The 24,689-nt window shown below is 54.5% G+C and overlaps 1 protein-coding gene across 3 annotated transcripts in view; it reads right to left on the bottom strand.

Moving 5' to 3' along the window:
• The window catches only part of Rps6ka2 (ribosomal protein S6 kinase A2), a 187,907-nt gene that overhangs the window by 73,100 nt on the left and 90,118 nt on the right, over window positions 1-24,689 (bottom strand). For 2 of the 3 annotated variants that reach the window (XM_090337842.1, XM_090337843.1), the window contains exon 1: window positions 19,242-19,554. The exons of the other annotated variant lie outside the window; for it this stretch is intronic. In XM_090337842.1, coding sequence (XP_090193968.1) covers window positions 19,242-19,340 — 99 coding nt within the window. In that variant the 5' untranslated portion in view covers window positions 19,341-19,554. Of the gene's footprint in view, window positions 1-19,241; window positions 19,555-24,689 lie in introns of those variants that run through there. 3 annotated transcript variants of the gene reach the window in all.

The following is a 24,689-nucleotide window of genomic DNA, read 5'->3' as shown; positions in this document are numbered from 1 at the left end:
GGCTGATGGGTGTCAAGTCACTAAAGCCTCTGTCTAACGTGCTTCATACAGAATGTGTCTCTGGGCTGGGCACCGGTGGCTATCATCCCAACTACTCAAGAGCCGGAGATCTGAGGCTCGGGTTTGGAGTCAGCCAGGCAGGAAAGTCTGTAAGACACCCATTGGTATCAATAAGATAGCCAAAGTCCATGATCAGGAGTGTGGCCTAATGACAGCGTGCTTGCCTAGCATGCACCAAGGCCTGGGTTTGATTCCCCGGTAGCACATACATAGAAAAAAGCCAGAAGTAGTGCTGTGCCTCAAGTGGTAGAGCTCTAGCCTTGAAAAAAAACCCAAGGACAGTGCTCAGGCCCTGAGTTCAGGCCCCAGGACTGGAAACAATAAAGAACAGAAAGAAAAAAAATATAAAAAATTCTGAAATGGAGCTATGGCTCAAGTGATAGAGTGCTGGCCTTAAGCCAGAAAGTTCAGGGACAGTGCCCAGGTCCTGAGTTGAAGCCACAGGACCAAGGCACGCGCATGAGTGCACACACATACACACACAGAAACAATGATTCTCTGCAGACGACTACGGGCAGAAAAGATGCAGACAGTGGGTCCCCATCCTAGTGGCATCCAGAGCTGACCAGGTGATCAGGAGTCCTTACCTCTGAATCTCAGGCCTGAGGAATCCCAATGCATCACTGCCCTTCACAGGGCAGACTGGGCACAGCGGAGTGGGAGGCCCTGACTTCACACCCCGGTACCGCCAGAAATGAGAGCAACACACCACACACACACACACACACACACACACACACACACACACACTCACACACACACACAACACTGACACAGCGCTTCCACAGCAGCCTGCACAGGCAGGCATCACCCCGTGCCAAGGCCGAGTCGTTTAAAGAATTAGAAAGCTAACGTAATAAAGTACGACTTCTGAAATCTAGTCACGTCTATCAGGTTTTCCTTCATCTTCGCTTCTTTGAATTAATGTCTACATATTCTGGGTGTTCCACGGGGATCTTTACAAGAAAGAAAGGCGGCAGATGAGACTCAGGAGAAAGCTCGCTTCCCCTCGCACTCCAGCAAACACACCCAGGGGACATTTGTGAACAAACGACACACTTGATTTCATTTCACTGGATGGGAGGATTCTCATTTGAATCTCATCAGTTCAGGGAAGGCCCGGGCAGCTAGCTAGCACCCCCATTACTTACACACAGAACCCCTCCACCCGGGGCCTCCCGCTCCGCCAAGGCCCCACTCCAAAGCCTGTGTTGTTCTTTCTCTTTCTATTGTTCACCAGCCTTGGAAATCTGGAAGCAAGACTTTGCCTGCTGGCCTTGGTGCAAGGAACCAGGAGGCCATGGTGGGGAGTCCAGCAGCACAGAGCCTCTGGGGGGACTGGCACCAGTGATGCCTGCCTAGCGGTACCGGGGTGTGAAGTCAGGGCCTCCCACTCCGCCATGCCCCGGCCCGGTCCAGTGGCACCTGTCCAGTGGACACTCACCCACCTCGGGGGGAGTGAGACTCTGTGACGCCATCTTTTCTGGGACTACGCCCAGAATCCTGCTGAGAGCTACATGTTCTGCTTCCCTTAACATGCAGGTGACATGCGTCAAGACGAGCCCCGTGGCTTCTGGAAAAGGTGGCAGTTACAAAAGGCTCATGCCAGAAAAACTTCTTTCTCCCTCACTCCTCAGCCCAGGAGTGGAGGCACACAGGGTCACCTGGCCCTGAATTCCAGCTGCGCCTCTGTCACCCTGCCTCAAGGTACCAACACATGCAGCGCCCCCCTTAGCCCTCATGGAGAGGCCTCTGGGTCCTGGGGTGACCTGCAGCATCTTTGTCCCATGCACCAGGCTTTTGCTCTTGCAGCCTAGAAGCTGGGAATGGGAAAACTCCAGGAAGGGTGGGAACCAGATGTGGCCAGCAGGCTGCCACCTAAGCAGAGTGAGCCCTGCAGCCAAAGCCCACTCACAGGAGGGAATCCCATCAGGAAGCACTGACCTTGCTCATCTGGACCTTACCCCAGAGTTCTGTCCTAATAAATCAACTGTGGGAGTAGAATGGAGGAGCTACTGTGCATGGAGGATGGAGGAGGTACTGTGCATGGAGAATGAGGAGGTACTGTGCATGGAGGATGGAGGAGGTACTGTGTGTGGAGAATGGAGGAGGTACTGTGCATGGAGGATGAGGAGGTACTGTGCATGGAGGATGGAGGAGGTACTGTGCGTGGAGGATGGAGGAGGTACTGTGCGTGGAGGATGGAGGAGGTACTGTACATGGAGGATGGAGGAGGTACTGTGCATGGAGGATGGAGGAGCTATTGTGCATGGAGGATGGAGGAGGTACGGTACATGAGGATGAGGAGGTACTGTGCATGGAGGATGAGGAGGTACTGTGCATGAGGATGGAGGAGGTACTGTGCATGGAGGATGGAGGAGGCACTGTGCATGGAGGATGAGGAGGCACTGTGCATGGAGGATGAGGAGGTACTGTGCATGGAGGATGGAGGAGGTACTGTGCATGGAGGATGAGGAGGTACTGTGCATGGAGGATGGAGGAGGTACTGTGCATGGAGGATGGAGGAGGTACTGTACATGGAGGATGGAGAAGTACTGTGCATGGAGGATGGAGGAGGTCCTGTGCATGAGGATGGAGGAGGTACTGTACATGAGGATGGAGTAGGTACTGTGCATGGAGGATGGAGGAGGTACTGTGCATGGAGGAAGGATGAGGTACTGTGCGTGGAGGATGGAGGAGGTACTGTACATGAGGATGGAGGAGGTACTGTGCATGGAGGATGGAGGAGGTACTGTGCGTGGAGGATGGAGGAGGTACTGTGCATGGAGGATGAGGAGGTACTGTGCATGGAGGATGGAGGAGGTACTGTGCATGGAGGATGGAGGAGGTACTGTGCGTGGAGGATGGAGGAGGTACTGTACATGGAGGATGGAGGAGGTACTGCACATGGAGGATGGAGGAGCTATTGTGCATGGAGGATGGAGGAGGTACGGTACATGAGGATGAGGAGGTACTGTGCATGGAGGATGAGGAGGTACTGTGCATGAGGATGGAGGAGGTACTGTGCATGGAGGATGGAGGAGGTACTGTGCATGGAGGATGGAGGAGGCACTGTGCATGGAGGATGAGGAGGCACTGTGCATGGAGGATGAGGAGGTACTGTGCATGGAGGATGGAGGAGGTACTGTGCATGGAGGATGAGGAGGTACTGTGCATGGAGGATGGAGGAGGTACTGTGCATGGAGGATGGAGGAGGTACTGTACATGGAGGATGGAGGAAGTACTGTGCATGGAGGATGGAGGAGGTCCTGTGCATGAGGATGGAGGAGGTACTGTACATGAGGATGGAGTAGGTACTGTGCATGGAGGATGGAGGAGGTACTGTGCATGGAGGAAGGATGAGTTACTGTGCGTGGAGGATGGAGGAGGTACTGTACATGAGGATGGAGGAGGTACTGTGCATGGAGGATGGAGGAGGTACTGTGCATGGAGGATGGAGGAGGTACTGTGCATGGAGGATGGAGGAGGTACTGTGCATGGAGGATGGAGGAGGTACTGTACATGAGGATGGAGGAGGTACTGTGCATGGAGGATGGAGGAGGTACTGTGCATGGAGGCTGGAGGAGGTACTGTGCGTGGAGGATGGAGGAGGTACTGTACATGAGGATGGAGGAGCTACTGTGCGTGGAGGATGGAGGGGGTGCTGTGCATGGAGGATGGAGGAGGTACTGTGCATGGAGGATGGAGGAGGTACTGTACATGGAGGATGAGGAGGTACTGTGCATGAGGATGAAGGAGCTATTGCACATGGAGGATGGAGGAGGTACTGTACATGAGGATGGAGGAGGTACTGTACATGAGGATGGAGGAGCTATTGTGCATGGAGGAAGGAGGAGGTACTGTACATGAGGATGAGGAGGTACTGTGCATGGAGGATGAGGAGGTACTGCGCATGAGGATGGAGGGGGTACTGTGCGTGGAGGATGGAGGAGGTACTGTGCGTGGAGGATGGAGCAGGTACTGTGCATGGAGGATGGAGCAGGTACTGTGCATGAGGATGGAGGAGGTACTGTGCATGGAGGATGGAGCAGGTACTGTGCATGAGGATGGAGGAGGTACTGTGCGTGGAGGATGGAGGAGGTACTGTACATGGAGCATGGAGGACTTACTGTGCATGAGGATGGAGGAGGTACTGTACATGAGGATGGAGCAGGTACTGTGCATGAGGATGGAGGAGGTACTGTGCATGGAGGATGAGGAGGTACTGTGTGTGGAGGATGGAGGAGGTACTGTGTGTGGAGGATGGAGGAGGTACTGTGCATGGAGGATGGAGCAGGTACTGTGCATGGAGGATGGAGCAGGTACTGTGCATGGAGGATGGAGGAGGTACTGTGCATGGAGGATGGAGGAGGTACTGTGCATAGAGGATGGAGGAGGTACTGTGCATGGAGGATGAGGAGGTACTGTGCATGGAGGATGGAGGAGGTACTGTACATGAGGATGGAGGAGGTACTGTACATGAGGATGGAGGAGCTATTGTGCATGGAGGAAGGAGGAGGTACTGTACATGAGGATGAGGAGGTACTGTGCATGGAGGATGAGGAGGTACTGCGCATGAGGATGGAGGGGGTACTGTGCGTGGAGGATGGAGGAGGTACTGTACATGGAGGATGGAGGAGGTACTGCACATGGAGGATGGAGGAGCTATTGTGCATGGAGGATGGAGGAGGTACGGTACATGAGGATGAGGAGGTACTGTGCATGGAGGATGAGGAGGTACTGTGCATGAGGATGGAGGAGGTACTGTGCATGGAGGATGGAGGAGGTACTGTGCATGGAGGATGGAGGAGGCACTGTGCATGGAGGATGAGGAGGCACTGTGCATGGAGGATGAGGAGGTACTGTGCATGGAGGATGGAGGAGGTACTGTGCATGGAGGATGAGGAGGTACTGTGCATGGAGGATGGAGGAGGTACTGTGCATGGAGGATGGAGGAGGTACTGTACATGGAGGATGGAGGAAGTACTGTGCATGGAGGATGGAGGAGGTCCTGTGCATGAGGATGGAGGAGGTACTGTACATGAGGATGGAGTAGGTACTGTGCATGGAGGAAGAAGGAGGTACTGTGCATGGAGGAAGGATGAGGTACTGTGCGTGGAGGATGGAGGAGGTACTGTACATGAGGATGGAGGAGGTACTGTGCATGGAGGATGGAGGAGGTACTGTGCATGAGGATGGAGGAGGTACTGTGCATGGAGGATGGAGGAGGTACTGTGCATGGAGGATGGAGGGGTACTGTACATGAGGATGGAGGAGGTACTGTGCATGGAGGATGGAGGAGGTACTGTGCATGGAGGCTGGAGGAGGTACTGTGCGTGGAGGATGGAGGAGCTACTGTACATGAGGATGGAGGAGCTACTGTGCGTGGAGGATGGAGGGGGTGCTGTGCATGGAGGATGGAGGAGGTACTGTGCATGGAGGATGGAGGAGGTACTGTGCATGGAGGCTGGAGGAGGTACTGTGCGTGGAGGATGGAGGAGGTACTGTACATGAGGATGGAGGAGCTACTGTGCGTGGAGGATGGAGGGGGTGCTGTGCATGGAGGATGGAGGAGGTACTGTGCATGGAGGATGGAGGAGGTACTGTGCATGGAAGATGGAGGAGGTACTGTGCGTGGAGGATGGAGCAGGTACTGTGCATGAGAATGGAGGAGGTACTGTGCGTGGAGGATGGAGGAGGTACTGTGCGGGGAGAATGGAGGAGGTACTCTGCATGGAGGATGGAGGAGGTACTGTGTGTGGAGGATGAGGGGGTACTGTGCATGGAGGATGGAGGAGATACTGTGCATGGAGGATGGAGGAGGTACTGTGCATGGAGGATGGAGTAGGTACTGTGCATGAGGATGGAGGAGGTACTGTGTAAGGAGGATGGAGGAGGTACTGTGCATGGAGGATGGAGGCGGTACTGTTCGTGGAGGATGGAGGAGGTACTGTGCGTGGAGGATGGAGGAGGTACTGTGTAAGGAGGATGGAGGAGGTACTGTGTGTGGAGGATGGAGGAGGTACTGTGCATGGAGGATGGAGGAGGTACTGTGCGTGGAGGATGGAGGAGGTACTGTGCATAGAGGATGGAGGAGGTCCTGTGCATGAGGATGGAGGAGGTACTGTACATGAGGATGGAGTAGGTACTGTGCATGAGGATGGAGGAGGTACTGTGCATGGAGGATGAAGGTGGTACTGTACATGAGGATGGAGGAGGTACTGTGCATGGAGGATGAGGAGGTACTGTGCATAGAGGATTAGGAGGTACTGTGCATGGAGGATGGAGAAGGTACTGTGCGTGGAGGATGGAGGAGGTACTGTGCATGGAGGATGGAGGAGTTACTGTGTGTGGAGGATGGAGGAGGTACTGTGCATGGATGGAGGAGGTACTGTGCATGGAGGATGGAGGAGGTACTGTGTGTGGAGGATGGAGGAGGTACTGTGCGTGGAGGATGGAGGAGGTTCTGTGCATGGAGGATGGAGGAGGTACTGTGCATGAGGATGGAGGAGGTACTGTGCATGAGGATGGAGTAGGTACTGTCCATGGAGGATGAGGAGGTACTTTGCATAGAGGATGGAGGAGGTACTGTGCATGGAGGATTGAGGAGGTACTGTGCATGAGGATGCAGGAGGTACTGTGCATGAGGATGGAGGAGGTACTGTGCATGGAGGATGAGGAGGTACTCTACATGGAGGATGGAGGAGGTACTGTGCATGGAGGATGGAGGAGGTACTGTACATGAGGATGGAGGAGGTACTGTGCGTGGAGGATGGAGGAGGTACTGTGCGTGGAGGATGGAGGAGGTACTGTGCGTGGAGGACGGAGGAGGTACTGTGCATGGAGGACGGAGGAGGTACTGTGCATGGAGGATGGAGGAGGTACTGTGCATGGAGGATGGAGGAGGTACTGTACATGAGGATGGAGGAGGTACTGTGCATGGAGGATGAGGAGGTACTGTGCATGGAGGATGGAGGAGGTACTGTGCATGGAGAATGAGGAGGTACTGTGCATGGAGGATGGAGGAGGTACTGTGCGTGGAGGATGGAGGAGGTACTCTGCGTAGAGGATGGAGCAGGTACTGTACATGAGGATGGATGAGGTACTGTGCATGGAGGATTAGGAGGTACTGTACATGAGGATGGAGGAGGTACTGTGCATGGAGGATGGAGGAGGTACTGTGCATGGAGAATGAGGAGGTACTGTGCATGGAGGATGGAGGAGGTACAGTGCGTGGAGGATGGAGGAGGTACTGTGCGTGGAGGATGGAGCAGGTACTGTACATGAGGATGGATGAGGTACTGTGCATGGAGGATTAGGAGGTACTGTACATGAGGATGGAGGAGGTACTGTGTGTGGAGGATGGAGGAGGTACTGTGCATGGAGGATGGAGGAGGTTCTGTGCATGGAGGATGGAGGAGGTACTGTGCATGAGGATGGAGGAGGTACTGTGCATGAGGATGGAGTAGGTACTGTGCATGGAGGATGAGGAGGTACTGTGCATAGAGGATGGAGGGGGTACTGTGCATGGAGGATTGAGGAGGTGCTGTGCATGAGGATGCAGGAGGTACTGTGCATGAGGATGGAGGAGGTACTGTGCATGGAGGATGAGGAGGTACTGTACATGGAGGATGGAGGAGGTACTGTGCATGGAGGATGGAGGAGGTACTGTACATGAGGATGGAGGAGGTACTGTGCGTGGAGGATGGAGGAAGTACTGTGCATGGAGGATGGAGGAGGTACTGTGCATGGAGGATGGAGGAGGTACTGTGCCTGGAGGATGGAGGAGGTACTGTGCATGGGGGATGGTGGAGGTACTGTGCATGGAGGATGGAGCAGGTAGTGTACGTGGAGGATGGAGGAGGTACTGTGCATGGAGGACGGAGGAGGTACTGTACATGAGGATGGAGGAGGTAATGTGCATGGAGGATGGAGGAAGTACTGTGCGTGGAGGATGAGGAGGTACTGTGCATGGAGGATGGAGGAGGAACTGTGCATGGAGGATGGAGCAGGTACTGTACATGGAGGATGGAGGAGGTACTGTGCATGGAGGATGGAGGAGGTACTGTGCATGGAGGATGGAGGAGGTACTGTGCGTGGAGGATGGAGGAGGTACTGTGCGTGGAGGATGGAGGAAGTACTGTGTGTGGAGGATGGAGGAGGTACTGTACATGGAGGATGAGGAGGTACTGTGCATGGAGGATGGAGGAGGTACTGTGCGTGGAGGATGGAGGAGGTCCTGTGCATGAGGATGGAGGAGGTACTGTACATGAGGATGGAGTAGGTACTGTGCATGAGGATGGAGGAGGTACTGTGCATGGAGGATGGAGGTGGTACTGTACATGAGGATGGAGGAGGTACTGTGCATGGAGGATGAGGAGGTACTGTGCATAGAGGATGAGGAGGTACTGTGCATGGAGGATGGAGAAGGTACTGTGCGTGGAGGATGGAGGAGGTACTGTGCATGGAGGATGGAGGAGTTACTGTGCGTGGAGGATGGAGGAGGTACTGTGCATGGAGGATGGAGGAGGTACTGTGCGTGGAGGATGGAGGAGGTACTGTGTGTGGAGGATGGAGGAGGTACTGTGCGTGGAGGATGGAGGAGGTACTGTGTGTGGAGGATGGAGGAGGTACTGTGCATGGAGGATGGAGGAGGTTCTGTGCATGGAGGATGGAGGAGGTACTGTGCATGAGGATGGAGGAGGTACTGTGCATGAGGATGGAGTAGGTACTGTCCATGGAGGATGAGGAGGTACTTTGCATAGAGGATGGAGGAGGTACTGTGCATGGAAGATTGAGGAGGTACTGTGCATGAGGATGCAGGAGGTACTGTGCATGAGGATGGAGGAGGTACTGTGCATGGAGGATGAGGAGGTACTGTACATGGAGGATGGAGGAGGTACTGTGCATGGAGGATGGAGGAGGTACTGTACATGAGGATGGAGGCGGTACTGTGCGTGGAGGATGGAGGAGGTACTGTGCGTGGAGGATGGAGGAGGTACTGTGCGTGGAGGATGGAGGAGGTACTGTGCCCTGAGGATGGAGGAGGTACTGTGCATGGAGGATGGAGGAGGTACTGTGCATGGAGGATGGAGGAGGTACTGTGCATGGAGGATGGAGGAGGTACTGTACATGAGGATGGAGGAGGTACTGTGCATGGAGGAACGAGGAGGTACTGTGCATGGAGGATGGAGGAGGTACTGTGCATGGAGAATGAGGAGGTACTGTGCATGGAGGATGGAGGAGGTACTGTGCGTGGAGGATGGAGGAGGTACTGTGCGTAGAGGATGGAGCAGGTACTGTACATGAGGATGCATGAGGTACTGTGCATGGAGGATGAGGAGGTACTGTACATGAGGATGGAGGAGGTACTGTGCATGGAGGATGGAGGAGGTACTGTGCATGGAGAATGAGGAGGTACTGTGCATGGAGGATGGAGGAGGTACTGTGCGTGGAGGATGGAGGAGGTACTGTGCGTGGAGGATGGAGCAGGTACTGTACATGAGGATGGATGAGGTACTGTGCATGGAGGATGAGGAGGTACTGTACATGAGGATGGAGGAGGTACTGTGTGTGGAGGATGGAGGAGGTACTGTGCATGGAGGATGGAGGAGGTTCTGTGCATGGAGGATGGAGGAGGTACTGTGCATGAGGATGGAGGAGGTACTGTGCATGAGGATGGAGTAGGTACTGTGCATGGAGGATGAGGAGGTACTGTGCATAGAAGATGGAGGGGGTACTGTGCATGGAGGATTGAGGAGGTACTGTGCATGAGGATGCAGGAGGTACTGTGCATGAGGATGGAGGAGGTACTGTGCATGGAGGATGAGGAGGTACTGTACATGGAGGATGGAGGAGGTACTGTGCATGGAGGATGGAGGAGGTACTGTACATGAGGATGGAGGAGGTACTGTGCGTGGAGGATGGAGGAAGTACTGTGCATGGAGGATGGAGGAGGTACTGTGCATGGAGGATGGAGGAGGTACTGTGCCTGGAGGATGGAGGAGGTACTGTGCATGGGGGATGGTGGAGGTACTGTGCATGGAGGATGGAGCAGGTACTGTACATGGAGGATGGAGGAGGTACTGTGCATGGAGGACGGAGGAGGTACTGTACATGAGGATGGAGGAGGTAATGTGCATGGAGGATGGAGGAAGTACTGTGCGTGGAGGATGAGGAGGTACTGTGCATGGAGGATGGAGGAGGAACTGTGCATGGAGGATGGAGCAGGTACTGTACATGGAGGATGGAGGAGGTACTGTGCATGGAGGATGGAGGAGGTACTGTGCGTGGAGGATGGAGGAGGTACTGTGCGTGGAGGATGGAGGAGGTACTGTGCGTGGAGGATGGAGGAAGTACTGTGTGTGGAGGATGGAGGAGGTACTGTACATGGAGGATGAGGAGGTACTGTGCATGGAGGATGGAGGAGGTACTGTGCGTGGAGGATGGAGGAGGTACTGTGCGTGGAGGATGGAGGAGGTACTGTACATGAGGATGGAGTAGGTACTGTACATGGAGGATGAGGAGGTACTGTGCGTGGAGGATGGAGGAAGTACTGTGCGTGGAGGATGGAGTAGGTACTGTGCATGGAGGATGAGGAGGTACTGTGCATGGAGGATGGAGGAGGTACTGTACATGGAGGATGGAGGAAGTACTGTGCGTGGAGGATGGAGGAGGTACTGTGCATGGAGGATGGAGGAGGTACTGTGCATGGAGGATGGAGGAGGTACTGTGCATGGAGGATGGAGGAAGTACTGTGCATGGAGGATGGAGGAGGTACTGTGCATGGAGGATGGAGGAGGTACTGTGCATGGAGGATTGAGGAGGTACTGTGCCTGGAGGAAGCACTCTGCATGCAGGATGGAGGAGATCAGGCCTCCGGGAGAGCCCCGTGTGGGCACAGTGATACAAAGATCTCCCACACAGTCATTTGCTCACTGGAAAGCAGCTCCATCCACAGTGCTTGTCAATGGCCGGCCCACGTAAGACGGTTGCCCTGCATTCCTCTGGTGTCTTGTGCGTGGGTGGGCAGGAGAACGGGAACCCAGTGGACCAGGGGAATGTGACAGTGGACCACTGTCTCCCTGGCCAGCTGCACACAGGCCTCCCCTCACTGGCCGCTTAGCTCTCCCCGGGCCAGCCCTGAAGGCTGGACTACGCTGCTCTGTGGAGGAGCTGGGTGACACCACGGCTGCCCTGGTGACCACGCCAGCCTCACACAGACAGGAGTGCCGGGGTGAGGTCCACATCCGTGTCCTCAGCAGGTGTCATGGGCACAGGTGACCCGACGCGAGGGAGGGGGAGGCCGACTTGGGCCTGCTCGGCTAACGGCAGTCCAGAGACACCACTCCTCTGTGACCCGACCCGTGTCCTTGGATCCCTAACTGCCTCCACCCGGAGCACGGCCACCGAGGGCTTCCTGGAAGTACCAGGTGCCAGAGACCCAATGACAGGACCTCAGGAGGAGGAAGATCCGCGGGGCGTGGCGGGTGAGGAGGGCAGGGGGCGGACTAGGCTAGGTGACGACAGGAGTGACGGGAAGGGAGAAGGTCTCTGTGCCTGAGCTGGGTGGGAGATGCTGATGCAGGAACCCAGGCGGGCCCCCCAGCTCCCATGATCCCAGCCCACGGGCGTCATCCCTGGCAAGCATGAGCTCCAGCAGTGTGGCACAGATGCATGCTTCTCCCTCCCCCTCGTGGTCCTCAGCCCCATGGGATACAGCCTGTGCTGGTGAGGGCGGGAAGACAGGGGTCTAGGCGTTGGGGTCCCTCTTGCCTGTTCATAGCTTGCCCACACCTGCAGGCCAATCCCCTGAGTTGTGTGCTGGCGAGGGCTCTGCAGGAACTGCGCTAGCCACACTATGAAGCTCCCGTGTTCTCCTTTTCGCTAAGATCTGCACAGCACAGGCGACCTGCTACTGTGTCTGGGGTGCTTGAGAACCAGAGGTCAGCTACAAACACTACTGCTGAATCAGGGGCTGCTGCGCCCCTGTCCGTGTCCTGTGACAGCACACGGAGCCAGAATCTAGGAGCTGTAGGTGTTCTCAAAATAGGTGTCCTTTGCTGGGTTTGTCTGTTTGTTTTTCCCGTCTATGTCTCAACCCACCAGTCATGTTAGCAAAGCTGCACGTGGGCCGTGGAGACACCCCTTCCCAGGTTCCCTGGCCGCAGGCCATGAGCTGGCAGTGTGGGGACAGAGTCAGCTGGCTCGGGGGCTCCACCACAGTGCGGGCCTGCCTCCCCACGGGTCACCTTCAAGCACTGGGGCCTCTGAGCAGCTTTGGGCCCCTGCGCTCTGTGGCATCTTTTGCATTTCAAGCTCAGGGGGAGACTGTGTCTGCAGATGCCCCCAACGGCGCATTTGGCCTGGGCCCAAAGAGCCATTCCACCCAAGAGGCCGCTCCGAGCCCTCCGCCTGGCCCTCTCTCTTGTACATATATTTGGCTGAGGGTCTGATGGGCACAGACAAGGCTGGGCCACCTCACCGCACCAACTGTGAAGGCTGAGTGTGGCTGCAGACCAACTCTGCACGGGGCCAGCTCACACTGGGCAGTCTACCCAAACATCCATGACACTGTGGCTCGAGGCCCGATCGGGCACATTGGCGCACTTGGCCCTGGTGTGCAGGAGGAGATGCCAGCTGTGACACGGCCTCTCTCCAGCACACACCTGGAATCTCACAGAGGAGGTGAGTGGTGAGGAGGGAAGCAGTCTGCTCTCCTGGAGGTTGGATCACTTCTGCCAGCACCCCTCCCCTTCACAGGAGCCATCCCACGCCAGGCTGTGACACACACGCGGTGCGGACGCAACTCTTCTCCGAGAGAGCTCCTGCTTGCAGGGATTATGTTTGAATCTTGGCAGGAGAGAAGATGAAGTCTTCCTCAGAGTCCCCTCGCAGGGCTGCAGCCAGGGAAAGCTGGCTCTGTTGGGACAGAACTCAGCTTGGACAGATGTGTGCCCAGAAGGGGCCAGGGAGAAGCCAGGGGTCGGGGGCACTCGGTCCCACAGAGCTCTTGTGAGGCGGCCTGGCCGCCACTGGGTGCAGCCACACAGGTACCCAGCACAGCGCTCCTGGGACAGGCCTGTGGCAGCATCATGGCCACAGGGTCAGCCCAGCACCATTCTGCAGTCCGAGAGGCAGGTGGGCAGAAAGGATTCTGCAGTCTGGCAGACGGCAAGAAAGCAAGGAAAAGGTGAGGCACTGGGGGACACTTGTGGCAGGAACCTTCCTCTGCCCGGGCTGGGAGGGGAGACGGGGACCCAGCCCCACTCCACATGAGCACTGCAGGGCCCAGGGACCTTGAAAGTCTAACCTTGGAAGAAAGCCTAGCTGCAGCCAGACTGCAGGCTCCAGGGTGGAGCAGAGGTCCCACCTGGCGCCCGCCTGGGATGCGACCAGAACCATGCAAATGACCACCGAGGGCGCGCAGCCCGCGTCAGGCTGGTCTCACTGGCGCGGTAGCCGGTCCCAGGTGTGTCCTCGCCGTGCCCTCCGTAGCCCGGCGTGTGGGTTCCTCGTGTGTAATTATAGCTACACCAGCACCACATTGCCTCCGCTAGGCAGCCCGCGTGAGTGGCTTCTTCCAGCCTGGAAGCAGCGATGATGAACGGTATTTCCGACCAAATTCATTTGCATCTGACCCATTTGCTTGATTCAATTACATTGTAGCTTCCCAGGCTATCTGTTGATAATGTCTCTTTTTGAGTTCAACTTAATAGCTTTTACAAGTGAAAACGTACAAGCAGGCAGAACGCTGGGAAAGAATCCAAAAGCACAAGGCCAGGGGTCACCAGGAGGGAGAAGCACATCTCTCTAGAAGACGTGCCTGGTCTTAGCCGGGCCGGGCCCATTTAACCGGCACAGCGCCCGGCGGCAGAGGGCGCAGAGCAAGTCACCATCATCTGGAGGATTCCCCTGTCCTCTGACGAAATGTCCCAGAGCCAGGGGCCCTGCCCTCGGGCACCTCTCCCACGCCCTGCAACTACCTCAGAGTCCATTCCTCAGCATCCCCTGCACTCGTCACCTACGGACCCTGCACCAGACACCGTGGAGCCACCGGCACGCCTGTAAGTCAGACATGGCACACTTGTCCGGGTTTTGAGTTAGCGACCCCTCGGGTCATTCCTCTCCCCAGCACACAAGTGTGAACGCACACTGTACCCAAGAGTGGAGGAGGCAGTAAACACAGGGCCCGTGGAAAGGACGAAGCAGGAACCAAACAAGAAAAAGGGGCAAACTCTCCGGCATTCTGGTTGTCTTTTCCGGTATTTTGAGTAAGTAAGATGCTGTGGAAGGCAGCAGGGCGGGGAAGCTGGCAGCAGCACCACGAAGATGAGGCGTGTCACGGGCACAGTAACCACCCCAGAAAGCAGTCAGCTCCAGTGTACATGGCACAGAAGTAGAATGAAGGACGGATGAGTGAGTGCAGTCCCCACTGACACAAACCATTAGTGGTGGCCTTCTCTGCTTTCCCCTTTGGTTAAAATCAGAAAGCACGATAAAGTCAGGACTGACAGGGCTTTGGGGGTGCATTTAAATGTTTTTAAATTAGAAACCATCTTCCTGGAAAGAACCTGATAACTAGAAGGAAGGCTTGCCTGCTAAGCACCAGAATGAGGAGCCGGGGCTGACACAACCCCTGACGTGTGTCCCCAGTGCTTCCTTAACACTGAATTTAGGAGTCATATTTTCCTCCAAAGGGGATAAGCAACTAAGGTATAGCCCCACGTGAGGAATGGAAGTAAATTACAACTGATCTAAACTAAACCACTTAGATCTCATGGTGCCAAGAATGTCACAGAACTAAAACCCCAAGAACAGCCTGATGCTTGAGGTCGCAGTCACAAGGGCAGGGCACATGCTATGTACGTGTGCTATATGCTTTAAAAGATTATTTATTTCCTTGTTGTTATTATAAAGGGGCTGCACAGAGGGTTACAGTTACGAAACTCAGGGAATGAGCCACTTCTTTTTGGACAACGTTCCCCCTTTCTTCATTCTCTCTGCCACAGGATGTTTTTGTGTGTGAATAAAGGAGCAAATAAACTAAACGGAATGGATTCTTCTTCATTCTCCAACAACTATCTTTCAGCAGAAATGTCCACTTCTAGGGAGTCCGCAGCATAACGGTCACCAAAGAGAGCCCTCTGGTTTGGGCAGCTTCCCTAAGTCAACTGACATTGCATAGCAACACTTTTAGCTAATGTGTTAGCTCTTCCCTCGCGGGTACTAATTAAGAGCATGTTTTAATTAGGAAGCCAGTGTTGCCTCTGGAGAGGGTGTAGACCAGGCCCCTGTGCCTGCTCATCTCCCGGGCAGGGCTTTCCTGATGCCCGCAAAAGCTGCAGTGGACACCCAGGGACCGACAGCGCTTTCTTGTTCTGAAGGCCACTTGGCCCAGGATGCGGAGACCCTTGCCATGGTGTATCTGTGGATGAGCTCAGCTGACTGGAGGGCAGACATGCTTGAGGAGGGACTACTACCATCCTCAAAAGCCACCTGAGCCAGCAAGCCCAAGCCTGTCCTGCCCTGTATGCAGCTGAGACGTCTGGAAAACTGACTGCCCCTTGGCCTGCCAGAGGCACAGGGCTGTTACCAAGCCAGGAGTTCACCACTGAGCCATGGCAAGCTCAGGGTTACACACCACCAGCAGGCAGTTAGCAAGATGAAAAACATCAGAAAACCCAGGAATGTATTTCCTCAGTATCAGCCACGAGCCTCACTGAATCTCTGTACAGGATTGCGCATCAGGCCCTCTGAATGGTCTCTAAAGGGAGACTAGAAGCTTAATGAGATGCATGGGGTCCAATTCAACCAGAATTTCTAACTTTCAGAAAAGATTTCCTAGAGAAAAAAATGGTGAAGTTATGGAACACATTCCAAAATATGCAACAAGGTGATTCTCTTCTAAAAAAATTACAACAGCCTCTTATGCCTCACTAAACATGTAGTAAACTCTGACAATCATCAACCAGAAGTGGCTTTAGTCTGTAACAGGCAGTACCTACTCCAGCATGAAGAATGTCTCTTAGAACTTTTAAGAAAGGGGCCAGGAGTTTGGCCTAGTGAGAGAGTGCTTGCCTTGCCTGCAACAAGACCAGGGTTCAATTCCTTGGTACCACATATATAGAATAAGCCAGAAGTGGTAGAGTTCTAGCCTTGAGGAAACCCAAGGATAGTGCTCAGGCCCTGAGTTCAAGCCAGGACTGGTGAAAAAAGAAAAAGAAAAGAAAAGAAAGAAAGAAAGAAAGAAAAAAGAAAGAAGTGTGGGCCTCCCTGGGCCTTCTCTTCTTTATCTATACACTGGACCACTGGAGGAGGTGAGGGTCTCAGCTCAGGGCTGTGATTCTTAGACATGCTATCAACCAAGATCCCTGCAATCTGAGCTTTCTCGCGGGTTCTGGAAGGCACCGAGTCAGATCTTGAAGGGAGTTATGTGAACTCTCTGCAGCATACCCAGCTTCCTGTCAGATACCTTCAAACTGCACTGACCAGAGTAAATCAGCTGGCTCTCCCAGTTGGTCCATTTCAGTGAACTACATTTTAAGCTATAATTCATAGACTGTTCCAAGTATGACTCAGTAGCCTTGGCCTTCCCAGAACAAGGTTTATCAAATGTTGGGTTCTAGAAGTGAAGTAGAATTGAGATTCTCCTGGAGGTCTTTTTAATATGGCTGCTACTCTTACTTTTATGTTTATGCTATTAGATTCCAAACAATTTTTTTCACTCTGCATATTTTAAAGCAAAACTGTCACTGAAACAATTTTAAAATATTTCCTTTTGGACAATGAGTTCTTTCTCCTTTGGCCCAACAGACGAGATACATATCTGAGCTGCACTTTGTGTCCTCTTTGTCAACCCTCCAACTGTTGACCTCCATGGCTAAGTCTTACAATTTTGATAGTGTTTCTGGTCTTATAACCTGCTGAATGGGCAGATTCTCTAAGGGAAAAATGTGGAAAGGTAGCTGGGATGTGTATGGAATTTTCTAGGTGGAAGTAGAGTCCACCATTGAATAGATTCCCCAGTAGGAAGGGTGGCCCTGAGGCTCAGCTTCTGCTCCCAGTATCATTTTGGATCTGCCAACAAAAAAAGGAGGCAGAAAGAACCCTGACCTATGGCAGACATTCAGCAAACAATTTCTCAACAAAGGTCTTAATATCTCAGAGTCTGCTCCTCCATGCAAAAGAATGGAATAGTGAAACTTGGTCACAAGCATCAAGTGAGAAAATGAGAATGCATTTGGTTAAAAAGAAAGCGTTGCACCCACACAAGCCCCTTTCTTAGCCCTTCTTCAGCTTCTGGGACAGAGTCTGGCCCACAGGGGAGGCCTGGGGTTACTTGCTGAAAGGATCTGTTTCTCTCTCACCATCTTGACCACTGGCATATATGATGACTTGGGTTTGTTTTTACAAATTTTATTTTCACATTTAAAACCCTCCTTCTGCTCCTGGACGCCGAGGGCCGGGAATGACACCTGCGGTCTGCTCACACAGGGTCCTCTGTCAGCAGAAACAGCCCTGGCTTAGGGCACATTCTCAACAAAAGAGCTCAGCAAGGGCAGAAATGGAGGAATATGAGTTGCAGAATGAACTGCAATAAGATAGAAAATAAAAGCAAACCTGAATACAGGCCAATACTGCTTTAGGTTTCAGTTTTTATCAACTTTAGGTTTCTACAGTGTATGAGTCCTGGAAAAATGAACTTTCACTTCATTTATCTCGGCATTGGGTTTAAAGCAAGCCCTCTTTCACTGTGTGTAAACAGTTTCGTTGTCTTGTCTTGGTGGTGGTGGTGTTTTCTAGCTGCTGTTTCCCCCCAGAGCTGAGGACCAAGCTCAGGGCCTTGCACGTGGCCAGGCCAATGCTCTTCCACTGAGCTAAATTCCCAAGCCCTGTAAACAGTTTAATTTGTCCCAAACCAGTGTTTGCACTCCCTGAGACCTCACCTAGCCCGTTCAACTCAGCTCATGACCCTGAAACAGAAACTTCTCAGCAAGGCATTCCCTACTGCTTTCTTGACTCTTCTTGAGCCTCACTTACAATCTCTTGACCTTACAGAAACCTTTGCCAGTGTCTAACATCATGGCAGCTGGGACAAAGAAATCCAGAGTCCTGTGACACTGTTCTAGATGAACAAGAAACCCCAACTCTGTGTGGGCCAGCCCAGAGGCACCAGGGAGCCAGGTCAGAGGACATCCGGGTGGCATGGCCCCTCTGCCCACCAAGCCATTGCTTCTGTCACTGTTCACCAGCCAAAATTCAACAAGGTACTTAATCACTGTGGGCGAGATAAGAAGCCACCCTCAAAGAGCCACCACGCAGACTTAGGAAGGCAGAGCTGACTAGATGAGGGACAGAGACGATGTGTTCGTGTGTTTTCAGCGTTCTCTGGCTTCAGGACAAATCAGCATCAAAGCTGAGAGGGCAGGGGGGCCGCACCCACTCCTGAGCACCAGCGAGGGTCCTCTGCGTCCCTCTCGGGTCGGCGCTCCATCCATACTGACCATCTACCTTGTCCAGGTACTTCTCTCTTGTCCCTGGGCTGCCAGGAAGGGGGGCAGGGAGGAGGGGGGTCAAGAGGGGGGCCAGGGAGGGGCGGCCCTGGCCCCGAGGCTGCCCAGCGGGGCGCACCCCCCAAATCCGGAGCAGACAGGCGCCGGGCAAACCCCGTGCGCGCGCGGCCCACTCCAATCCACGAGATGACTACCAGGTCCGCGGGGACGGGCCGGCTTCCCCACCCGGGCCCGCGCGCGCCCGGGCCGCGGACCGTCGGCGGACAATGAGGCGGAGACGGCACGCCGGCCACACCTTCCCACATCCTTGGGCTCCAGCACGGCGGGGATGGGCCGCACACCCGGCCCCCGGCACCCCGGGCCCCGGCCCCCGGCTCCGGCACCCCGGCCCCTGGCACCCCGGCCCCCGGCCCCCCGGTCCCCGGCTCCGGCACCCCGGCCCCTGGCACCCCGGTCCGCGGCTCCAGGCTCCCCGGTCCGCGGCCCCCGGGCCCCGGCCCCCGGCACCCAGCATCCCGGCTCCCGGCTTCCCGGTCCTCGGCCCCCGGGCCCCGGCACCCAGCACCCCGGCCCCCGGCTCCCGGCACCCCGCCCCCAGCTCCCGGCACCCCGTCCCCTGCCCCCGGGCCCCGGCCCCCTGTCCCCGGCACTCCGGAGCGGCCTTACCTCGAGCCGACTCAGGCTGGAGCTCTTGGAGCGCGACTTCTTGCGCAGGTAGACGGAAAAGAACCTGCGCACGGTGAACTTCTTCATGCCCAGATCCATCGCCCCGCGCCCAGCCGCGAGGAGCCGCAAGGCCGGCGGGCGCGCATCCCTGGCTCATCCCAGGCACGCGGTCCAGGGCGCGGGCGGGCGGGCGCGCGGGGCGGGAGCCCGGCGCGGCGGGCCGGGCACGGACGCGGGCTGTGGGCACAAAGGGCAGGCCGCGCCGGCCACCGGCCGGGCCCAGGAGCTGAGACCCGCGGCGCCTCCACCTCCAGCCCGAGTACCAGCCACCGGCCGTCCGCCCCGCCCACGACCCCGCCCTCCTCCCCATCGCCAATCAGCGCCGAGATCTCTGCCACGCCCACCTCCACGTCCTCCAATCAGCACCGGCGAACCTCCGCCACTGGCGCTCACTCTTCCTCTTTCCCAGCGAGTACGAGCTCCGGGTAGACCCGCCCCCTCCCCGCCCACCTCCACCTTCTCCAATCACCGCCCTCCGTCCTGCCCACGGGCGCCCCGCCCTCGTCGCTGCCTCCAATCAGCGCTCGCAGTCCTCCGCCCAGGAGTTCACTCTCCTACTACGCTTTCCCTCCCAGGAGCGCCTGGTCCCGCTCCCTCCACCCCCTCCCCACTTCCCCGCCCACTTCCACCGCAGCCAATCAGTTTGAGCGCCGGTCCCACGCCGCCGAGCCGCCCGGGCCGCCCGCCGCGCCCGCCGGGGCGCCCCGCTCCCGCTCCCGCTCCCGCTCCCGCTCCCGCTCCCGCTCCCGCTCCGGCCCGGCTCAGCCTGTCTGGTGTAGGTGTCACGTTTCTTTTCTAAACGTCATCCTGCCCTGGCCAACAAAGCTGCCGCGGCTACTGGGCGAGTGCGACGGCGAGCCTCCCCCTGCATCCCGGTCCCCTGCAGCCCAGTCCCCTGCATCCCCGTCCCCTGCATCCCGGTCCCCTGCAGCCCGGTCCCCTGCAGCCCTGTCCCCCTACATACCCGGAACCCTGCAGCCCCGTCCCCTGCTGCCCGGTCCCCCTGCATCCCCGTCCCCCTGCATTCCGGTCCCCCTGCATCCCCGTCCCCCTGCAGTCTCATCCCCTTGCAGCCTGCATCCCCAACCCCCTGCATCCCCGTCCCCCTACGTCCCCCTGCAGCCTCGTCCCCCTGCAGTCTGCATCCCCATCCCCTGCATCCCTATCCCCCTGCATCCCCATCCCCCTGCAGCCTCGTCCCCCTGCATCCCCGTCCCCCTGCCTCTGGCCCAGGACTGGTGGGGCCCGGCAGCCAGGTTCTCTGGGCCCTCCGGTCAAGCTCCCGACCCGGTGCCAGCCACCCAGGGGGAGGGCAGGGACATGGCTCTGGCCTCTATTTCCAGCCACAGAACAAAGACTAGCATCCGCTCTCCGACCTCTGGCTCCGTTTATAGACCATCATGGAAACAGACGACTTCTCAGGACCTGAGGGGCTCAGCCAGGGCGCAGGACCCTGTGCGATCTGCCTTTCAAGGGACACTTTTCTCTCCTGGAAGTCATCGAGCAGTGCAGACAGTCCCAGATAGGTTTGTGAGCTTGGGACTCTGGACAATCTGGTCCTTTTCCTTGTGTGCAATAGCTACATATGGAGTTTATGTTTAAAAGTGGGGCGAACAAGGCTCATTGTGTTTTACCATCTCCATCTGGAAAAACAAAACAAAACAAAACCAGAAACATTTTGAGGCATGAGTTACAAGTGTTGCTCTTTTGCAGTGCAAATAGCAAAACTTGCACTTGTCCTTTTATTCTCTCAGTTGAGTCACATGTTACATGGATACAAGCAATAAGCCACACTTTGCTATAGTGGACAGAGCTTGTGGCTTGAAAGGTAAGGACTTGAAAGCTCCTGCTGTATCCTGGTTGGGGGAGAAGTGGTCAGGTACATGCTGTGTTTCCTGGGGGCCTGCCTCTTACGGAGGACATGAGGCTCCAAGGTGGACAGCAAGAGTCTAGTATCAGGACCCTTCCTCTCCTCCCATGGTAAACGAGCACACTGCCTGCTCTATCCCCACCGTTCATCTCTCCACAGAATCTCCAGTGAAACCCAGAACAATTCCCTTCCTGAAAAGGTGCAGTTATGTGTGGCCACAGACACAGCTGTCACTGTTGGCATGACACAGATGAAAATGAAAAACATGGGGTCAATAATGACCCCAAGGTCAGAGCTGACTCAGATGTAAAATAAAAAATAAACATCATACATATAAGTAAAAAAAAGCAAACATGATAGATGAAGAGACAATTAATAAGACAAAGCAAAGACAAAATAAAGGAAATAATTCTGACAATGAAGAGATTGTAGTAATTTACAGAAACGAGGTACAGCTGACTAAGTGTTCTGTTTATTGAAGAGCACATAAGACACAGCTAGCAGCTAAAAGAAGGATCTAGAAATGAGCTACCGTAGGCAGATCTTTCAGACAGATGAACTTCCAGCAGGAAAACGCCTTCAATCAGATTCCTAGTCACGCCGCTGAGCAGGGCTCAGTCTTGCTGCAGTCCCCTAAGTCTGGCCACAGCAGTTCTCACCAGGCAGTGACTGGCAGCAGGGGACATTTCCCATTTGCCCTGGGCAAAGGCTCCTGGCTTCTGGTGGGTTGAGACCCAGGATGCTGCTGAAAATGCTGCAGTGCCCAGGACAGGTCCAACAAAAACATCTTCAGTTGGTTCTTTCTGCTTAACATTTCTGAGAACCTTAAACTGCTATTTCAAAACTGCTGGCTGTGCTGAGGCTGGAAACTGCCAATGGAAGAGGAAGTCCAAGAGGAGGAGGAGGAAGAGAAGGAGGAGGAGGAGGAGGAGGAGGAGGAGGAGGAGGAGGAGGAGAAGGAGGAAGAGGAGGAGGAGGAGGAGGAGGAGGAGGAGGAGGAGGAGGAGGAAGAGGAGGAGGAGGAGGCAAAGAAGATGATTCTAGGAAATACCTGACAGGGTTTTGCCTACAAAATGCCAGTTCCATTAGTCGAGACTACTTCATAAAGTGTGAAGTGTGCAAATGAAGTTGTGTGTAAAAGCCCCAGAGTTTCTCACGGAAAATGTAAGTAAATGACTGGGAAGAAAGAAGACTTACAGATTCCAGCATTTTCACCTAACTTTCCATCTGCTGACATGGCTGCCTCTGCCTCCAGCACCCTGGGCCTCCTCAGCCCCCTCGGCCACGACCTCCCTGGCTCCTTGTTTAAAAGAAGCCTACTATCATTTCTAAGAGGTTGGCTGGCCAGGCCGTACGGATCCATAAAATAGATGCAGGGAGACCAGGGTCCAGGGGGACAACCAACCGTGTTAGCTGATACAGAAGGGACTTTTCCTGACTCATAAACCACAGAGGAATCTGGATAGGAAGGGAGTCTGCAGGAGACAGGCTCCAATGAGAGCAGGAAGAAGTTCTGTCCCTTAAAAGAGGGGAACTCCTCGTCAGAGGGAAGTCTCAAAACAATCCTGGCTAGGATCTTTTTGGAAGACATTTTCAGCATTTAAGAGAATTTCATAGGCTGCGGGTGTGGCTCGGAGGTAGAGCATTTGCCTCCCAAGCACAGGTCCTGAGTTCAAACCACAGTATCAGGGGGAAAAATGCCATAGATATCCACAGTGTTTCAGAGACCTAGACGCACAGAGACCACAGCAGAGAGACTGGTGTGGGGGCGCCTCGGGGTGCACAGTTCCGGCGGGTGCCTGCCCTGTGGGTGTGCAGGGAGGTAGGGCCTGGACTGTGGGCCGCGGCACATTGGCAGAGGCTGCCTTCCTAGATCAAATAAGGGGAAAATCCTCCTTATCAAAACATGGCTGGTCCTGGGATCTCGAGTGACACGGAGGAAGATCTGCATCCACAGAGAAGACGCCAGGGACCCCACAGGACGAGAAGTCAGAATAGGCGACCTTGTGTCTACGCAGTGTCCTACCTGGCAAACTCATACCTACACCAGTGTGGTCCCCGTTCACGTCAATGGCCAGTGCCCGAGGCCCAGGCTGGGGCGAGGGGGGGCGGCTCAGACATCAGCTCTGGAAGAACATGCCGGAGACGAGCCTGCCCAGAGCCCACACAAGAGGCCCGTGGCAGAGCCTGAGCTACCCACCTCCGTCTTCCTGGGAAAAATGAACACTGAGCATAAATCAGTGGCCATGACAAATCTCAGAATCAGATTGCAGACTAACGGGGCCAACGCTTTTGAATAAATCACATAGAAGATGTTCACTTAATACCTCTGGAAGAAAGAAAAGAGGGGCTCTAAACCCATCAAGCATATTTGTAAAGACAAGCAAAACCTGAGGCTAAAACTAGAAGTATTTCAATTATAACCTCCACAGATAAAAATCATTATAGAGAAAGGCCTAGGAAGAATGGGCAAAGAAAATACTAGATTGCGGATAAGTGAATGATTATCAGAAAGACAAAGATAGGAAATCACAAAGGGTGATTGAAAGAGTGGAAAACCCAGCCTGGTCCAGAGCCTGGGGGTAGGAGGGGAGAGTCAGAGGTGAGGCAGTTGAAAACTTTTCAGAATTGATAGACTACACCAACTTTCATATTTACAAGGATCTAAAAATCCGATAGTTAAATTTTTAAAAAGTACTTTGTGCTTAAATGCTTCATAAATGCATATTAAAGACCTAATTAAATACCTAAATGCATATTAAGTGTACAGAGAACACTAACACCATAAAAACCATCTCTCCAAAGCAAACAGAAGACAGATTTTTCTACAAATGGATGTTACTTAGATTGTCAGTTTCCACCTTAACTGTAACAGTGGAAGTCAGAAGAGAGTGAAATAATTCATGCAACAGGCAAAGAGAATACACTGGAGAAGGAACTTAACCTTGCCTTTTTTACCCTTTAATAAAAATTTTCATGAATAAGGACAAAGGAATTTATTTCCTCATGAACAACCTGAGAAAATTCTCTACTGAGGAAATCTTCTGGGTAATAACACACACACACACACACACACACACGCACACACGCACGCACATACACATGCACACGCACGCACACACAAACTCCATTCAATGAAATACAAATGCATTATTTCTGGATTTAAATCAAATTAGAAATGGAGGCTTGGTTTTAAGAGGTTGCATAGGCAGAAGGAGGAGGAGTAGAGTTCGAACCTGCCTTCGGCAGCTGAGATAGAGACTGATTAGTTGTGGCTCATGTGTAAAGTATGCATGCGTGTCGAAACTCCTGGAGTCACCAACACAATACATGCAGATCCACTGTGGAAACACCAAACTAACAGGGGCAAAAGTCTACAATTTGGAAGAGAGCAAATTCAAAAGGAAGAGACTTGAAGCGGAACAAGAATAACACACGTCGTGGCTGGCCCCAGCGTCTGGAGCGTGGCTGTGCAGGGCTGCGGTGAGAGCCCGAGGGCTCTGCTCGCAGAATAGGTG

Source organism: Megascapheus bottae, chromosome 8, assembly GCF_031878675.1.
Source record: "Megascapheus bottae isolate mThoBot1 chromosome 8, mThoBot2.hap1, whole genome shotgun sequence".
NCBI classification, from domain to species: Eukaryota; Metazoa; Chordata; class Mammalia; order Rodentia; family Geomyidae; genus Megascapheus; species Megascapheus bottae.
This window is presented reverse-complemented; position numbering and strand designations above follow the sequence as displayed.